The sequence below is a fragment of the Papio anubis genome, chromosome 15 (assembly GCF_008728515.1).
Source record: "Papio anubis isolate 15944 chromosome 15, Panubis1.0, whole genome shotgun sequence".
NCBI lineage: Eukaryota > Metazoa > Chordata > Mammalia > Primates > Cercopithecidae > Papio > Papio anubis.
Window position 1 is genome coordinate 6714946 of NC_044990.1, and position 20091 is coordinate 6735036.

The 20091-nt window shown below is 42.9% G+C and overlaps 1 protein-coding gene across 9 annotated transcripts in view; it reads right to left on the minus strand.

Moving 5' to 3' along the window:
• Positions 1-20091, minus strand: part of MTIF3 (mitochondrial translational initiation factor 3) — a 34686-nt gene that overhangs the window by 3317 nt on the left and 11278 nt on the right. Inside the window, exons 1-4 of one of the 9 annotated variants that reach the window (XM_021929512.2) lie at positions 11243-11363; positions 5816-5883; positions 2046-2110; positions 1018-1478 (exon numbers count right to left, since the gene is read on the minus strand). In XM_021929512.2, the coding sequence (XP_021785204.2) occupies positions 1018-1477 (460 nt within the window). In that variant the 5' untranslated portion in view covers position 1478; positions 2046-2110; positions 5816-5883; positions 11243-11363. The other 8 variants (XM_017951158.3, XM_009191680.4, XM_017951159.3 and 5 more) reach the window with 8 other exon arrangements.

Here is a 20091-nt window from a genome sequence, read left to right on the forward strand (position 1 = left end):
ACAACCTCACGATGCAGTCCTGGGAGCAGTCATCTGACACCTGTCCCCGTGCGCCATCCACTGAACTTTCATAGTGATTAGCACTTTTTAGGAACTATGAAAAACAAACGTCTTTGCTTAATATCCAATTCATGACTTCTGTGAGGCTTAAATGGCAAGTGCCTTGTGAAGTGACTGGTTGTATATATAAAAGAGTGTTGCTACTGACACTGTAACAAAACGCTTTGGCATGGGAGATGCTCTGTGAATCACTTTAGAGTTTAAAAGGTACTTCCAGGCTGGGCGCGGTGGCTCACGCCTGTAACTCCAGCACTTTGGGAGGCTGAGGCGGGTGGATCACTTGAGGCCAGGAGTTCAAGACCAGCCTGGCCAACATGGTGAAACCCCCGTCTCTCTTAAAAATACAAAAATTAGCCAGGTGTGGTGGTGGGCACCTGTAATCCCAGCCACTGGGGAGGCTGAGGCAGGAGAATTGCTTGAGCCTGGGAGGCGGAGGTTGCAGTGAGCACACATCGCACCACTGAACTCCAGCCTGGGCGGGAGGCAGAGACTCCGTCTCAAAAAAAATAAAAAGGTGCTTCCAGATAATTAACCAAACACCTCCACTTTAGAGATGAAGAAGGGGAAGAAAACTAAGTGACTGGCCTGGCAGAGGGCAGAGGACAGGAAACTTGAACATACCCCTCCCAATCTCATTCCGTTTCACCCATCAGCTACTCAGCTTGCCGCAGCACTGGGAGGCGGCCACAGGATGGGAGAAAGAGTTCTCTTCACTTTGGTCTGTCTGCCTGCTTTCTCCTACATTTTACACAGGTTTAAAGGGAAGAGACAATGGGCAGGGTATTATGGAATAATGGGAACAGAAGTAAGTGCAGGAAGGAGGAAAGACAGACACTAGGAATGGTGGTGGAATCGTGAATTTTCCAGTTTCTCACAGGCACCTTGACAAATGCTAGAATTTAAACTGCTGATTTGTAGCCCTTAAAGGATTCAGGGAGCCAACAGCAAAATACCTACCAGTTTTGGGGCTAGCCTTCTTCATCTCCCTCAGCCTCTGCCGCTCCTGGAGGATCTGCATTCCTGTCATGAGCTGGTACTCTGCAGGCTCTGTGCTGGCGTTCCTTTGAACCAGTCGCAGGTCTCGCTCATCCATAAGTCTAATCACATCTGCTCGGTGCATGTTTCCCATATCATTGCCCTTCTCATCAAATAAGTGAATAATTCGCTGACTAATTTTTCTTCCAACGTTACCAAAAGCTGTTTGACTCTTTTTTTTCTTTTTCCCTTCATTCTGGGTGTCTTCAACAGTACTAAAGGCTTCTGCATGAATTAGGAAGGAGAGTCTCGGGGCAGAAGCAATAGGGAACGACTGTGCTGGTGCTGTCTTTTGCACAATGTGTTTACCAAAACATCTGACGCAACTATTTTCAAACTTTACAGTTTGTAGTGTTAATCTCTTTAGAAAAAGAGCAGCCATCCTAAGAACGTAGTAAGAAGAGTTCATTAAAATTCAATCACTTATTCCCTCGGTCTGACATTGTGGTACACGGCAGGGCATGTGTGAGGCTGTGGAGGCTGTAATTGCAAGTGTGAAGGAAACTGCTGTTCTCTAGACTTTCAGATCCACACACAGGAAGTCTACACTGATAAAGTGGACTAGCAGGTGACTCTGGCCAGACTAACTCACTCATGGTGGTACTGTCCCCAAGACAAGCGGCGATTAGAATAAACCAGATTTGCATAGCACTCTCACTTTTTTTTTTTTTTTTCCTGTACCCATGATCTCATTTGACTACTTAGTTGGCCCCTGAACAACTTGGGAGTTAGGGAAACAGACTCCCAGTGCAGTTGAAAATCTGTGTATAACTCTGACTCCTCAAAAACTTAAAATAGCCTGCTGCTGACTGAAAGCCTTATGAATAACATAAGCAGTTGATGAACACATATTTTGTATGCCATGCGTATTATATGCTGTATTCTTACAACAGAGCAAGCTAGAGAAAAGAAATGTCATTAAAATCATGAAGAAGAGAAAATATATTTACTATTCATAAAGTGAACATGGATCACCATAAAGGTCTTCATCCTCATTGTCTTCACATCGAGCAGGCTGAGGAGGAGGAACAAGGGGAGGGGTTGGTCTTGCTCTCTCAGAGGTGGCAGAGGCAGAGGAAAATCCACATATATGTGGACCCCATGCAGTTCAAACCTGTGTTGTTCCAGGGTCAACTGTGTTTCTCATGTATCTTGTAGTGCCAACTCCAAAAGCAAATATCATCTTAGGGGTTTATTTATGAGGATGCAGTACATAATATGCTTGGTGATTCATAAACACCAATTGATAAACTTTTAATATAATGAACTGTTAACAATTTTTCAATACATCTGATGATATATAGCAGATAGGAACACGTTATGGGAAAGGGACCTCTCCAGGAAGGAAGCCAGCCCACTGCAAGAATAACTGAGACTGTCGGAAAACACTGTGACATAAATCAAAGTGCTGACTGACCTCATAAACTATAAAGATCATTCTCAAGGTAAGGCAGGTATTATTACCAAATGTTAACAGAGGCATGTATGGTGACAGCGCCTTTACTTCATTTCTATGAGACTGAATTTGAAGCACTTACAAATCGCACATTGATTTTTTAATTGCTTTTCTGTCCTTCCATTCGTGCATTTGGTAAATCTTAGAAGTACAGGCTGAAAGAGTGCCGAGAGGACCCATTAATCTCATCTAGGGCATGCTGGGAATCATTCGACAATCACAAACTCCGAGAGGTGTGACTTGTCAAGATGAAAGAGGAAAACAGAAGGTGTCTTCAGGGTGTTTCTCAAAGAATGGTCCCAGAATCTCCTGGGGTGTTTAAAACTGGAGGTTCCCTCTGGTCCCTGGCTTTGAGCCCACCGGGCTGTCCAACCCACTGATCTCTCACCCCTCGTGTTCAAGAGTGATATGCAAAAAATATGGCAAATTAAACAGAAAGTGATGGACATGCATATTCTCAACACCCTCCTTACCTAGTATGGTAACACCCAACACTAATTTACAGCTCTGGTGCCAAGCTCTTCTCTGAGTTCCACACCTGTAGGGTTAACTGCCTACCCAACCTCTCCACTTAGATATGTAATAGTCATTGAGGATTAATGCGTCCAAAGTTCAATGCTTCGTCTTCCACACAAAACTTGCTCCTCCCTCAGTCTTCCCTGTCTCATGTAATGGCAACACATTCTTCTGGTTGCTCAGGCCAAAAATACCAACGTTATCCTTGACTCTTTATTTTCTCTCAGCAACCCATCCGCAAAACCTACCGTTCAACCAGTATAACCACTTCTCACCTCCTCCACTGCTATCATCCCACTCCCAAACCGCTGCTCGACTGCAACACAGTAAAACGGTATCACAGTGACAGCTTCCTGACTGGTCTTCCTGCCTCTGCCCTCACGCCCTAGAGTTTATTACTGCCAGGGCACACAGAGCAATCCTTAAAAATGCGTAGGTCGGATCACGTTCCTCCTCTGCCCACAACCCTCCCCTGGCTAGTATCTCTCCAAGTAAAAGCCAAGCCCTCTACCATGCCCACTGGCCTGTGCCGACCGTGCTTCTTCTGGCTCACTCTGTTCCAGCCTCCTTGCTGTTCCTTGTAAACAGTGAACACACCCATCCTCTGAGTCCTGGCACCCAGAAATTCTCTCTCCCTGCAATACTCTTCCCTCAGACAGCCTCATGGGTCATTTACCTCGTCTCTGCTCAAATGCTACCTCTCAGCAAGTCCTTCCCTGACCCCTCCATAAAAGAGCAAACCCCAACACTCTCAAACCTATTCCCTTGCCTTTTAAAAACTTTACTGCATTTATCACTGCTGGACACATTATATATTTATTTGCATATACGTTCATCATCTTTCCTCACTGGAATGAAAGCTTCATGAGAACATGGACTTTGTCCATTTTGTTCACTGCTACGTTCCCCGGCACTACAGCCCAGAGCCTGGCTCAGCGTGTACATGTCGAACGAATGCATGGGCCAAAGGAAACAGCCAAGGAGCTACGGCAGGGCTGCTGGCATTTAACCTCCAAGCCTTCGGATGCATCACTCCCCGCCAATGCACACGAATGCCTGCAAGCTACACCCTTCACATTTCTAGCTGGCATTTCAGACACCCGTCAGTATTCGTGAGGATCTGTGGCCAGATGCTCCATCCACAGTGCATGACACGCACTGATTTATGGTTATTACCCAGCTGGCGGCTCCAGCTGTAGATGCGGTCAAGGCTCTAAGGTGGGAGCAAAGTGATTTTAAATCACTGACATATGGTTTCTTTTGTGAATGGAAGAAGCTTCCAAACCAAAAAAGAAGAAAAATCTGAAGAGATCAGACAAGAATTTTTTTTCACTTATCATCAGAAAACCAGCAACAGCGTCCAGTCCCAAATGTCACCAGGTATTCGGTAGGGGACGCTTCAGTTCCTGCTCACAAGCCTGCCCTATACACTTTATGTCTAAAATCAGTGTTGTTTCTTTCCAAAGTCTGTATCAGCAAGAAGAATGTAGAAGTTACCACAAGTAAAATCATGTTACTAGATAGATATATATAAATTTAAATAATCTTGATGTACACAGTAGATGAAACAGTCCACTGCAATGAAGCTTTAATACTAACTCAATATTGGCTATCTTTTTCCCTTAGTAATTATGAGTAACAGCTAAAGTGCCTTGTTTAATAAATTATCAACATATTAAAATAAAAAAAAATTTCAAAATGTAGGATTTTTTTCAAACAAGCAAACAAAATAACTAGATATAGGAAAAGATGGAAAAAAATTATAAAAATGTTGAAGACAAAAGCAATTCTTTCCCGTTTTTCCTAATTGCCAGTATTTCTCAAGTTTTTGTAAGTATTATTTTTATACTTGAAAATACTTTATTTATTTACAAAACAAAGACTATTTCAGAAAAATGATGTAGGTTTTTTTAAAAAAGCTTTAAAAACACTTTCCAAGAAGGAAACGAAGGAAAGGGAAAGAGCAGGAAAACACTGGAAGTATATAACTTTTAAAGTCCTTTGCCATTAGTCAAATTTAATTTTAAATTTTTAAGAAGCTTCCATTTTTTTTGATGTCTACAGCAAGCAATGCAATTCATTGCAATTAAGCTTTAATACTAACTCAATACTGGCTTTAAATCAGCAAAATTGAAAATATACCTTTCTTCAAAATAGGCCCTTATAGATAAAAATATAAATACCAAGTTAAAACAACCTGTAATATTACATTTAAATTGCAGCTATCAACATAAATTCATAATTTAAAAACTTTTTATTAGGGAATCTTTCAACCTCGTACAGAAAGAACTGGATAATAAATAGCACCTGCGTTTCGTCTTTACCCCTCAACTATCTATCTCCCCGCAGCCATCTAGGAAGACTTTCAAAGTAAATCCTACTTTTTCAGGAAATGGTATGTATCTCTAAGAGGCACTCCTTAATCTTTTTAATACTCACAATAACATCATCCCAATTAAAAAACGTTCCTTTATGTCGTCAAATATTTTAGCTTTCAGATTCCCATGACGGTGTTATTATTTTGTTTGTTTACATGTCATTTACAGTTTGGCAGCATGAAGAGACTCCCACTGGTCAATTCTGGTGTAATTTAAACAGTAAGGCATAATTGCTGTCATTCATGTCAATACACTGAATATGCAAAAATCTATGAAAATGATAATTTGCCACAACTGCATGGGACTATTACCTTGATTCTTTACTTTGAAAATTGGTAATTAAGTAAAAAGAACTAAGCATTTATCCTACCTTTTTAGGAAGAACTGTAATCACCCCCGATTGATGAGAAACAGCTCTTCTGTAGAGAAGAATGACAGCTAATAAACACAAAAGAAAAGCAAAAGTCATTAGAAAATCATGCCATGCACGATGTCTCACACCTGTAATTCCAGCACTTTGGGAGGCCAAGGCAAGAGGATCACTTAAGGCCAGGAGTTTGAGACCAGCCCGGGCCACATAGCAAGACCCAGTCTCTACAAAAAATTAGCCAGATATGTTGACACGCAGCTGTACTCCCAGCTACTGGAGAGGCTGAGGAAGGAGGTTCACTTGAGCCCAGGAGGTTGAGGCTGCAGTGAGCTCTGATCACACCACTGCACTCCAGTCTGGACAACAGAGCAAGACCCTGTTTCCAAAAAAAAAAAAAAAGAAAATCACCATTTTTCCAACCCCAGTGAAACCACGGATTCAGGCAGGGATGGATGCAAGAGAGCTGATGCCAAAGGGTCACCACAGATGACTTTCAGACTGAGAGGGAAAAGCATACTCTGCTGAGGAGACAGCTGTCTGTCATCCCAAGCAAACGTCAGACTCAGCATCTCCAACAGTGGGACAACCTGCCATCCTTGCCACATCTCCGGATGGGAAGTTACTGAAGTGCATGGCGCCTTCTATGAAGCAGCTTTGAAAAAAGGTTTGACCTGAACCTGATGCAGCGTCTAGCTTCCAGTTTCCAGGGGATACAAGGGCCAGACTCAGAGGAACAACAGAAGATGCCACAAGGAAACAATCTGACAAATCCAGATGGAACAAGACACCTGGTTAGCGTCTAAAAAAGCCAATGTCATTGGGAATGAAAAGGGAAGGGGAAAGCTATTCTTGAGTGGAAAAAAAAAATCAAGGAGACATAATTATGCTGAAAAGACATGTTGGGGATGAGGGGAAAATCTGAATAGAGACTAGGGATTAGATACTATTAGAGATGTATTGTTAATTTTCTTTTTTTGAGACAGGTTCTCACTCTGTCACCCAGACTGGAGTGCAGTGGGGCAATCTTGGCTCACTGCAACCTCTGCCTCCCAGGTTCAAGCGATTCTCCTGCCTCAGCTTCCCAAGTAGCCGGGAGTACAGGTGTGCACCACTACTGCCCAGCTAATTTTTGCATTTTTAGTAGAGATGGGGTTTTACCATGTTGGCCAGGCTGGTCTCGATCTCCTGACCTCAAATGATCCACCTGCCTTGGCCTCCCAAAGTGTTGGGATTACAGGCGTGAGCCAGGGCACCCAGCCTGTTAATTTTCTTAGGTGTGAAAATGGAATTCTTAAGAAACAAATGCTGAAGTATTGAGGATAGTGTCATGACATCTATCACTTGCTTTGAAACCATTCAGCAGAAAAGATAAACAATGCACTTATGGCAGCATTTGCTGAATCTAGGTTATGGTTATATGGGTGTTCAATAATTAATACATTTTTAAAGAACAAATCAATAGCCTAGAGGGAGGAACAGTTCACTAGTAATGCCAATGTAACTATTCCAGTCTGTGTAAGTTCTAAATTTCACTGTAATTTAATACATTGGCATTCTGGCTTTGTACATAATTTTAAAAAATATTCCCTTTATTCGTTTCAAGCCTATATCTAAGTGACCCATAAATAAGGAACTTCATAAACTTAAAAATCTGATTTTTTGGTAATGCATACTGCCTTTATTTCTTCATTTAGTTTTCCCTAAACTCAAGTGTAAAAGTCTTATCATAAAATGGTGATGGGGCAGGATGGGAGGAAGGCTGGCATAAAAAAAGTACACATTAGCTACAATGTACACAATTCGGGTGACGGTGCACTAAAATTTCAGAATTCACCACTATATAACTCATCCATGTAATGAAAAGCCATTTGCAGTCCAAAAGCTACTGAAATAAAAATTTTAGAAGAATAAAATAAAGGGTGATGGTTTCAGTTTGAGGCAGAACTGGTACACTTTTTTGCTAGTGAACGGTTAAAAGCCAACTGGTCTACAATGGGGCGGTGTTTCTCAGAAACCAGGGCCTGTCGGCATCACCTGGGGATGCTTTTCAAAACACAGATGTTTCCTCTTCCCTATCCTGTTCAGAACCACTGGGTTAGGCCAAAAAAAAAAAAGATGAACTAAGAGTAAGAAAACACTATAACTGGGGTCAAGGGTAGTTTGAGCTAGGATGCCTGAGACTGCCCCTAACCTTTCAAGGTTGATGAAAAATAGGAAGCCACGTTCTCTGATGAAAATCTCTGATGCCTCTGTGACGTAAACACTAGGCTGCATAGGCCGGGAGACTAACTCAAAATAGAAACAAACGCTTACATTCTCATGATAATCCTGGTGCATCTGCTGCACTCACTCCCACAACTACACTCTCCGAGACATCCACAATATTCTAAAAGTCAATTATCTTAATGTCAATTACTTATAATGCATAACTTTATAGTATGATATCCATTTTTAATTCGATGATTACTCAGACTTTATCTGAGTTTTGACAAGTGCATACACCTTTGTAACCAAAACTCCTATCGACAAAACATCACCATCATCCCAGAAAGTTCCCTCTTGCCATTTCCATGTCGATCTCCAGCCCCAAGAGGCAACTATTGTTCTGATCTTTTCCCATCACAGTCTGTCCTAAGACTTCATATAAACGGAATCAAACAGTATCTACTCTTTGTTGTAAGGCATCTCAGCATGTTTCGAGATTAATTCACGTTGTACGGATCATTACTTTGTTCCTTTTTATTTCTAAGAAGTGTCCTCCAAGTATATGAATATATCGCAGTTTTTAAATCTAGTTTTCTGTTAATGAACACCTAGGCTGTTCCCTTTTTTTTTTTTTTTTTTTTTTTTTTTTAATATAAGTTGTTTTTATTATTTTTTTAAAAAAAAAAAAAAAAAAAAAAGACAATTATTACTGCTCCAAAGGACAGCTGTATTCCCTGCATTATTTTGCATTCCACTGGAAGTACTGATAAAATATTTGCAAGGAAACTTCCTGGAACATGATTTAAATATGTGGTTTAGGAGATACGAGGGGTGCGTGGGTGGGCATTCTTGTCCAATAAAAAATTAAATCACTTGCATGCATTTGAAATCATGTGGACTGAAGAGACGAAAATAACTTCTATTATTTGTTCACTCACTGCTTTTCTCATATAGCTGATATTCACAAGCTCATACTGTTATCTGTTCTTTCCTGGGAGACTGGATCAAAGTTGCATAGACTCTAGCGGACTAAATATTTGTGAAATTAATTTTGCCAATTCTCACGACCCTAAGAACTCTCTTACACCTTCCAAAGAAGTTTCATAAAGTCCTTTTTTCTGCCTGCAAACTGTTTCAGTTGCCCCATTCTAGCCTGAGCAGTGCAGCCTTAATCCGAGAGGACCAGCACTACCTTACTGGGCCTTCATGCTGCCCTCCCTTGGCTCTGGTTTTCCTCTTCCATAGGAAACACAAAGTGTACTCTCCATAATGAGGCTGAGCTGTTTACGTGCTAGAACTCCCACTCAGAACACTGGAAAAACCCAACATATATCTTTGGCCAACTATTTAACCATATTTCTTTAGCTATTAAGTTGAAATAATAACCATATGTTTTTAAAAAGCTTTTAAACCCAGAGCTAAAGACTCAGTATTAAAAACTGGACTTATGGCCGGACGCAGTGGCTCACACCTGTAATCCCAGCACTTTGGGGAGGCTGAGGAGGGCAGATCACTTGAGGTCAAGGGTTCAAGACCAGCCTGGCCAACATGGTGAAACCCTGTCTCTACTAAAAATACAAAAAAACTAGCCGGGCCTGGTGGCACGAGCCTGTAATCCCAGCTATTTGGGTGACTGAGGCAGGAGAATCACTTGAACCCGGGAAGCAGAGGTTGCAGTGAGCTGAGATCGTGCCACTGCACTCCAGCTTAGGCATGCAGCCTAGGCAACAGGGTGAGACTCTCTCAAAAAATAAATAAATAAATAAAATTGAACTTATTCTCCTATGTTAATCCCATGTTAGTCTTCTTCCAGAACTCTAGTGATGGGGTCACCACCCATCCACAACCTCCAGTCACCTCCAAGACACCTTTGACGCCTCCACTTTCCTTCACTTTCACAGTCAACCCAACACCAAGCCTCATCGACTTCATTTCCTAAACCCTGCGCGAATCCATCCAGTTTTCTCCGTATCCACTGTCACCACCGTCAGTTTAAAACATCGACCACCTAGTTTGGATTCCTGCCAGTCTCCCAACTCGGCTTGGGCCCTGGCAACCAGTTCCCACTGCACTGCGGTCACTACACCCGTCAGGACCCTCCTCATCTTAAATAAAACTGCCCCGAGATTAAGGATCTACACCTTCAACAGGCCAAAAGGCCCTTCCCACCTGTCCAGTTTCTCCTTCATGCCTAGGCCACACTGGCCATTCGGCTTTTGAAATACAGTACTCTTGTCCTTGGTTTAGGAAAAGCCAGATCAATGCCTAGCGCATTCTTCTGATTACCTCCCAAACTAAGCCAGGTCTCCCAACCCTCCCGCAATTTACTGAGCCTAACACTGAATGCTTCTACAGTCCAGTTTATCTTTCCTTTAAAACATTCATTACAATTACAGTTTCGTGATGATCTTAGTACTACTGCTCTCCATCACTAGACCGTAAACTCTACGAAGGAACAAAATCGACTTATTCATTACTGTGTTGTGCCTGGCACAATAAATAGTCGATTTTCCAGATTTTTCTCTCCTCCCTCTACTTTTCTTAGACTTAGGCCTTTCACAACACGTACTTGAAACTGAGACTTCTCAGTAAGAGAACTTGGTTTACTTCGTTCAAGTCTTAAGCCACGCAGCCTACTAAATGATAAATGAGAAAATAAATCCCAGTCACTTAGCGACCTTCCCCCATAAGGTCTCCTCCCGCAGCAGCAGGCAGCAAGAACAATGCATTTCTTCAGGCTTCCCTGCGCAGGCGCCCTTCGCCTGGCTTGTTCTGCCCCAGAGGTGCCAGGCAGTAAGGGGCACGAGCACTTCCGGGAGCCCCTGATCTGGTCGTGGGTAACACGGCGGCCACGCCCACCTGGAGAAGGCCACCGGCGGCGCGTCCGGGTTAGAGACGGGACGTAAGGACGTACTGCGTGCGTGCGTGCGCGCGCATGGCGGGGCAGAACTAGGAAAGCTCAGTAGGGCCAGGGCCGGCGCCGACTCTAGGTCTAGCATCCTTGGAAAGTTCGTGCAGCGGCCTCCCTGAAAATGGCATTACAGCCCGGCAGAAAACCCCCCGACTCTGCGGCAGGACCTGCGGGGCCTCTCCGCCCTCGGTACCGGCAGGACGGGGTGACCGTGACCTTCCAGGTGCCTCCTCTACAGGGGCGCCCCCTGAGATCACGTCCTCCCGGTGCTGGTCCGCACACCGCTCCGCACGCCTCATATTTAGCATTACCTGTGCCGGGGCAAGCGACTGTTACACTCTGGCGGGCGCACGTACAGCGGCTCCGTGGGGAGTCCCCTTCGCTCTCCGTAGTGGGCGGGGCTTCATCCCGCGTCCTTTAAAGGAGAGGTGGTGGGTGGAGCCACGGTTTTCTACAGTTGGGATGCAGTTCCGCCGACAGAAAATGCGGAGGGCGCGGCGGAAGTGTTTGAGGGGAAATTGCTGCTCACCTGGCTCCCGCCGCTCCGCAGGTGTGGTGAATCTAATGTCAAATTTCTGCAGCAATCGGAGCAGCCCTTCCTCCAGTTATATTACATTCACACCAATCTCGGTCTCCCACTAGGGCTTTATAAATAGCTTTTATAAACGTCTTTTTAATGTGACACTGAATAAAGTGTTTTATAAGCTTCTTTTATAAGGATCGTGAGTGAAAGGGCGCTATCTCCGATTTGCAGGTGAGCAGACAGCTTCGGAGTGCGAACGGCTCCCCTTGGGTCCCCGGTGGAGCGCGGCTCCCGGAGGCAAAACGAAGCCAGCTGGGGCCGGGGCGTCAGAGCCTCCGCGTTGTAGTTGGGAGAGGTTCGAACGGGGCCTCAGCTGGCGAAGGGGAAAACGGACCCGGACCCGGACCCGGACCCGTGGAGCCCGCTCGAAAGCCGGGTGCTGGGGGTGTGGGCCGCCCTTCCCGCCTCCTCCTTCAATAAGAAATTCCTCAAGGGCTGACTGCGAATCCACAGTCGTGAAGCCGCCTAATCTGGCGTCATACCTGGAATGTTTGGATTCCTGCTATGAAGAGAAACTAACATTTATTGGCTACTTGTCCACTGGAAGGCGTTGTCTTATTTCTCATTAACTCCTTGAATCAGCATTACCTCTTTTATTACAGATGACAAAACTACTTCAGCTTTAAATAGTTCTTTGAGAGCAAAGACGAAATCTCCATTTCCTCCTTAGCTGCTGGTAGCTCGACGCTCACTGTTAAAATAGGGAGGTGATGAAACAACTCTTGTGTGAGACCGAAAGTCCAGGTGTGCTATCTTGGCTGTTTCCAAGTTAATCAAGAAGAATTAAGGATTCATTTCATTCTATCAAAATTATTTCTCAATGCCAAGATATTTTGTGTGATGTACATTCGGAGATAGAGTGAGTAGCACAATACCTGGGGAGAGTTAGGTGCTCAGCAATTATAATTGTCCACACTTATGATTGCTTTTACCTATGTGCCAGACACTGTTCTACGCACTGAACATATCTCAAGTTATTTAATCTTAAGGACAGCCTTATGAGCCAATTACTATTATTACCCATTTTACAGATGAGGGAACTGAGACAAATTTGCCCAAGGTCACACAACTAGTAGCAGAATCAAGGAAAAAAAAAAAAAAAAGCGAAAAAACCCAAAGCCCAGGCAAACATTTTAAATGTTCCTTGCATCGCTAGACTGAAGTAGTGAAACAGTAAAGTTACGAGTCCATGAAAACATTAAAGGATGTGAAGTATGTACAAGTAACTGAAACATTTAATGCCCAAACTAAAGACTTAAAAATTGCTAAGGTAATAGTACAGATAGATTGACACCATGTAATCGTTGGTAACTGAAGCTACCGCCCAGCATCCATTTGCAGTCCCTCTTTGAAGGCAGCTGTGTCCAGAGCAGGTGGTTTAAGAAGCTTTGTAGATTTACATTGTCAGATGTCTCCAGACCTAGAAGATGTGCTTTAGTTCCTGGGAGGAGACATGCAGAAATGGGATGACCATTACAGACATGCTCACAGAGGGAGAGAAGCCTTTTTTTTCGTCTTTTCCCGTGAACTCTCCTTTGACCTCCAGCCGAAATGGAGCCTGGCAGCTTTTTTTTTTTTTTTTTTTTTAGACGGAGTCTCGCTCTGTCACCCAGGCTGGAGTGCAGTGGCGCGATCTCGGCTCACTGCAACCTCCGCCTGCCGGGTTCACGCCATTCTCCTGCCTCAGCCTCCCGAGTAGCTGGGACTACAGGCGCCCGCCACCTCGCCCGGCTAGTTTTTTGTATTTTTTTAGTAGAGACGGGGTTTCACCATGTTGGCCAGGCCGATCTCGAACTCCTGACCTGAGGTGATCCACCCCACTCGGCCTCCCAAAGTGATAGGATTACGGGTGTGAGCCACCACGCCAGGCCACTTGGCAGCTTTTAAGGAGTCATTGAGAGCCTTGAACTCTACTTGGTGGGGGCAGACTTTGAAGATCCTTGAATAAAGATGACTTTGGTTTGGGGAAGTGATATTAATATGCCACAGATCTTTTGTAAACTACTCCATTATGTACATAGAAGAGGACTCTGAGAAATGTGTAGCGCTTTCCCAATTATGTTATCGTTTCTACACATAATTTAACCCCCTCAAAAATGAAACTCAATGACTCAAATCACAGTGACTCTAAAAATGCCTATGTTTTCTACCACATGGTAATTTCTACGTTAATTTCCATAGCATGCCCATGAACTTTCTTTTGCAATGAATATATTGGTGATTTGCTCTGATGAAGGAATAATGCAAATATCCTGTCCCTCTCTTTGCCTGTTAGCTTTCCAAGTCCTCCCACTTTTCCCCAACGCCGAGGGGACCTTCCAAAATAGGATTGTATGTGAGATTTACTTGCTTAGCCCAAGGTCATTGAGGTACAACATATCTGATCCACAAAATAATCAGTATGTGGGTGATTTCTTTAAAAAGTTTTGAACACTGGGCTGCATCTTTATAGTGCCACAATGACTGTAACAATTCATTTAAAAATCTAATACTAATAAAAATCCCGTTTTTTTTTTTTTTTTTGAGATGAGGTCTCACTCTGCTGCCGAGGCTGGAGTGCAGTGGCACCGTGTTGGCTCACTGCAACCTCCATCTCCTGGGTTCAAGCAATTCTCCTGCCTCAGCCTCCCAAGTAGCTGGGATTACAGGCACCCACCACCACGCCTGGCTAGTTTTTATATTTTTAGTAGAGATGGGGTTTCACCATATTGGCCAGGCTGGTCTGAAACTCCTGACCTCAGGTGATCCACCCACCTTGGCCCCCCAAAGTGCTGGGATTACAGGTGTGAGCCACCCTGCCCAGCCAAAATTCTGGGTTTATTTTGAAGATACAAAGCATCTTCAAACTTTAACGCCCATGTGGGTTCAGATATTCAGCATATTCTTCAACAAATAATTGTTCATAGATTATATACTCCTCCCTCCCCAGATTATAAACTCTCACCTGGGCAGTTTTGCTAAAACTGGGGGAATTTAAGTCTATTATGTGTGAGATCCTATGTAGTGCCAACTAAATGTAGCTGAGAGCAGTTATCTTAAACGGCAGCAACTCTGTCATTACAAGGCCAGTTTAATAGCCAAGAGGGCCCATGCTCTCCTTAGCTGATGTTTACAGACTTGTCAAAAGATAGAAACAAGGCAGGCAAGAGGCTTTGGCTGAGTATTAGATAACTCGTTGAAAACTTCCTGAAGATACTCTCAGCCCAATATTGTGTGTCTATTATTGTCTGTTAGAAACCATTAAAGCCGAAAGCCTTCTTACAGAATCTCTACCATTTTCCTCAGGCAGGACTATAATTAATCCATTCCAAACATGTAAACATCTCTATATTTAAAATAAGACAAAACAAAACAAAATGAAAAAACTCGAGGCAAGGAGATTTAGCTTCTCATTTCATTGTTTTATAAGACGAGAGTCTTTTCCTTTACATAACCTAAATCCATCATGTTGCTACTTAGTCTGGTTCTGCAGTAGAGCTGGAGAACATCTGGTGACCACATCTGTGTTATAACCCTTTGTGTGCTCTCAGACTACTAGATTCAAAATAAATTTCCTTACTGTGAGATTTCCCATAACATTAGACTCTGGATTAATCATTTCTCTTGTCAGAATATGATGGCCTCAGTCATTAAAAGGTGGTGGTTGTGAATCAGCAAAATAAATTTGTCTAAAATGAATGACATTGTAATACATTTTTAAAAAGCTTTCATATTTGCCAAATAAAAATATTTGTATATGGAAGATCCACTTATCTTCTGTGAAAAGTCTCTTGTGCAACCGCAGAAGCAGAAAATAGGTTCAAAAGTTTCATTTGGAACACAACAGGGACATGTCTTTCCATGTCAGAGGTATTGAGTTTTGGGGTGATTCAGTTAACTTTGATCGTTTTGAAACAATGAAAATCATTTCTGTTACCGTCATAGGACATTATGCAGAACAACAGATAGCTAGCGCGAAATGTGCCAGGCTGACTACTGTGTAGAGAAAGCAAAACACGACGAAATGACTAGTTAGCATTTTACATTTAGAATGCAACCCAGCCGGGCACAGTGTCTCATGCTTGTAATCCTAGCATTTTGGGAGGCTGAGGCGAGCAGATCATGAGGTCAGGAGTTCGAGACCAGTGTGGCCAACATGACGAAACCCCATCTCTACTAAAAGTACAAAAAAAAAATTTAGCTGGGCATGGTGGTGCACACCTGTAGTCCCAGCTACTCAGGAGGCAGAGGCAGGAGAATCCCTTGAACCAGGGAGGTGGAGGTTACAGTGAGCCAAAATCGCACCATTGCACTCCAGCCTGGATGATAGAGGGAGACTCCATCTCAAAAAAAAAAAAAAAAAAAAAAAAAAAAGAATGCAACCCTATACTATTTTTAAACACTTACGTGAAACGTTGTAGTTACAAGGCTATTTAAGGAGGGGAGGACTGACAGCAAATAGAATGTTTGTGATAAAATAAATGTGTGCTCTGTTTCCCATCTTTGAAGCAAATGGAATTAAAGGCAAATTATTCCATTTTGGAAAGTTCCTCAAATGTGGCGTTTCAGATGTTTACTGTATAGGGAAGTAGACTTTCCACTGTACATTGGAGTCATTGTTTTGCTGCTTTTTCACCTTGCAAGTTGCTGGGTTCCGCTGCAAAGATTTTTAAAGCCTGCTTTGTTAGCAGCCTAGGACGCATCCCTGACCTTACCAAAGTGAAAATGAAAGCTCTTAGTTTTTTCTTCTTCTTCTTCTTTTTTTTTTTTTTTGCAACAGTAAATCTACTAATTTTACAGTCAGTTGAACAGCAATAGATTAATTTGTGTAAAGTCTGCATTCACAAAGAAAATCTAAACTTCAGTGGCTTGAATGCCTGAAACTGCAGTGTGATATTTGAAGGATAGACACTCTCACAACTTGCCAAGAAGGATACAGGCAGTTCACTGTCACCTGCTTCTCGGCACAGGTGCTGACCCCTCGGTCGACTCGGGGCCTCCTGATGGGGTAGCAGGAAGGCTGGGCTTTGTGTGCTACAGAGAACGCTTTTCCAATGACTGGGCTAGTTCTCTCCAGCAGCCACAGGAAACAGAAGAAAGAAGAGGTTAAGGGCCGCCAAGAGGGTCAGAATGGGTTAAATTTAGTTAACATCAGAGGTTATAGCTTTTAACAAGAGCTACAAGAAAACTTATTCGAAAATGCAATTTGTTTCTTCTTTGTCCACTGTTATTTTTTTCCCACTATTGATAGTGACAGCTTAACAAAGTTTTTATATACTAAAGGTTTTCATCCCTTAGAGAATAAAGAACTGTGTTCCTAAAAAGAGATGCAGGTGGAAAACTTTATAAAGCTTCCATGATTTCCAAATTGGGAGCTTTGAAATAGGCTCCCTGCTTGGCTAAGTCAAAAATAATCTGTGAAAAAAAAAAAATCCCTATTGGAAATGGAGGAACACTCCAGTAGTCAGATGCAGAGCTCCTACCTCTAGAAGATTCTTTGTGTGAATTTTTCTCTCGGCCGTCCTAGTAGACTTTTCCCAGTTATTCAAAATTATCAAAGCGGCCTTCTCTGAAGGTGCATTTCTTCAAATTTAGGACATAATACTGGGCAGGACTAGTTGTTTATTGCATTTCTATGTAAGCAAAGAAAGATGGCCATAGATTTCTGTGTATGTCCTTTATGCTCGCTCTTAAAATTCTGTTACTCTGCATTTTCTGTTCAACAACTGAACTGTTAGGGAAATTGAGCTTTCAAAAGAGAGTCATGTAAATTCTAGCTCCTCAACTGGAAATGTATGATTACCTAGGACTGATATTCAGTGTCCGACATCATACTAAGGCCTTATGTGTTTTTCCGCTGCATTTCTCTGATAAATACGAGGCCTTGTTTTTGAATGAGTTTAATCATTCATTTAGTTGAGATTATCAAATGCTGAACTTGGGTTTTCAGAGCCATGTTTCTACCTGATGGTCAGCAAGGAAAACGTAATCTACACATCTGAGTGCTGAACTATAATCCACATTTGAAAACATGTTTGTTTCAGGTATGGTGAGGACTCATTTAAGTATTATTTGGGAAATAAGATGTTTTATATAAGGAAATCTTCCAGATACCCTAAGCTTACCTCTCCAATGAATACAAACTTCTATATTTTCACCTTTATAAATGAAAGTATTTTATATAATGTATTACAGACATTCTTGCTTTCTGAAGTATGGTGTGATATTTTTTAAGAACTAGGAGTATCAGGCTGGGCATGATGGCTCATGCCTGTAATCCTAGCACTTTGAGAGGCTGAGGTAGGCAGATCATTTGAGGTCAGAAGTTCGAGACCAGCCTGACCATCTCTACTAAAAATACCAGATTCCCCTTGACTCTGTCTCAAAAAATAAAATCCAGTCTAGCCACATCTTTCATTTTCTGTATATAATAGGCAGATTTGATGACTGACTTGGACAAATGTTTTGGTATTAACACTCACAGTCAAAACCAGATACCATAAAATGGATTTATTTTAGTAATTATAACTGCAACTTCAAATTATTACTAGGACAGCATGTAACTGAATAATGTGGCCTAATGAAAAAAAAGTGTGCCACACATGATGATGCATCACTTAAAGGTTATAATCTATAATCACTGGCAATTCATCACGCCTCCTTTCACACTCAGCCATCATGTCATCATACACTGGTGTGTGTGTGTCATTTGTGTTAATAGTTTACATCATAGAAGTTGCCACTGATTTTACTTGATTTTGTTTTTTGCAAATTAGAATGGATTTGAAGTTATTCTGTCTATAGTGGGCCTCTCGTTCACTTCTTTTTTTCCTTTTTATTTTTTTAGAGACAGGGCTTTGCTCTGTTGCCCAGGCTGGAGTGCAGTGGCGCAATCACAGCTCACTACAGCTTTGACTTCCTGGGCTCAAGCAATCTTCCTGCCTCAGCCTCCCAATAGCTGGAACTACAGGTGCATGCCACTACGTCCTGCTAATTTTTTATTTTTAATTTTTTTTTTTGTAGAGAAGAGATCTCACTATGTTGCCCAGGCTGGTCTCAAACTCCTGGGCTCGAGCCATCCTTCCACCTCACCCTCCCAAAGCACTGGGATTATAGAAGTGCGCCACTTTGCCTGGCCCACTTGCTTCTTGAATGGGTGAGAGAACTGCTGAGTGACAGTTGGCATCACAGGAGCTGTATCTTACTCCCAACCTGGTTAGGCGAGACCTTTGATTGCTTCCTGGACACCTGGAGCGTGGCAGGAGGGCCCACACATGAGCTTTGCCATGTGTGTGAGCGTGTGCGTGTACGTGTGTGTGTGTGTGTGTGTGTCTGCTCCTACGGGGTAAGAACCGCTTTCACAGGCAAAGGCAATAAGTATGGACAAAAAAACAAAACTGGGGCTGAGAAACATTAGCACTGTTATGTAACAAACTCAAAGACAAAACACAGGGCAGTGGAGAATTCTGAACATGTGGAGAGGTCTGCGGAGCCACATGGCAGCCTGCTGGACCTGGAGCCAGGCTTTGGCTGGCTCATCTGCTGTGTGTTTTCCCTACCGAGTCCATATCTCAGGGGATTGAGGGTGCTCAGATTTTATACTTTGGCCTTAGCAATTAGAAAAACAGTTACAGCAGGATCCTCACGACATTTATGTTCAAAAGATGTCATAACTTTATTTTGCTTACTGCTGATATGTTACAGAAAATGAAAATGAAAACATGGCTAATATTGCATTAGATTGTGTATCAATCCATTTTGGTGAGAGAGATTTTATAAATTCAGTCTGTGTGCAAATGGAATTTGTTTTATTCATTAACACACACAATACAACTTACTATCTCACAAGAAGACAGATTTCTGTTTTTTACTGACAGTTGTCTAAAATATTCTCATGAGAGGGGCTGGACTAGCGCTAACACTTTCTATACAAATTACTCCTAAGCAAAGTGTTGGAGTGTCTGAGGTGCTCTGTAGAAGCTGAGTCTGGAAATTTGTCCTAGAATCCTCTAGAATTTCTTTTCTTCCATTCAACTCTTTAGTAAACGTCCTGTCTCTCTAGTTTAGGGTGTGGGGGTGCACATGCTACTACTGAATAATTCTCATTTGTCCATAAGATACTGTACTAAATGGGAATTAGGCTTCTGAGGAAAGAAGCGAAATGATTTGGTGACTTTTGTCCCTAATTCCATGACAAATGACCCATGGCTTTCCTGAGGGGGCAGCACACGCAGCCGTAGGAAAGCTACAGATGAGAAATCTGTGCAGGAGAGGAGCTGCCAACGGAAAGGACTCGTCAGCTGGCACCAACAGTTAGCAAAAGGCCCTGGAACAGGGGACACCCCGGTTCCATCAACCCGGGGAAGCAGCTGTCTGAGCCCAGCAGCCTGTGGTTGGAGCCACACACCGCCCAGAACCGCGTGGTGCTCTGGGTGGTAGCGTTGTATACTCTGTGCCACATTTGCTGGCTGGCTGATTTTCAGCTTCAGTGCTTTCTTGGAAGTGATACTGTCACTTAGCCACACACCTCCCGTGACCCAGCAACGTGTACACATTGGAGGGAAGTGAGCGGCAGCAGATTACGGTGCTCAGCTAGCG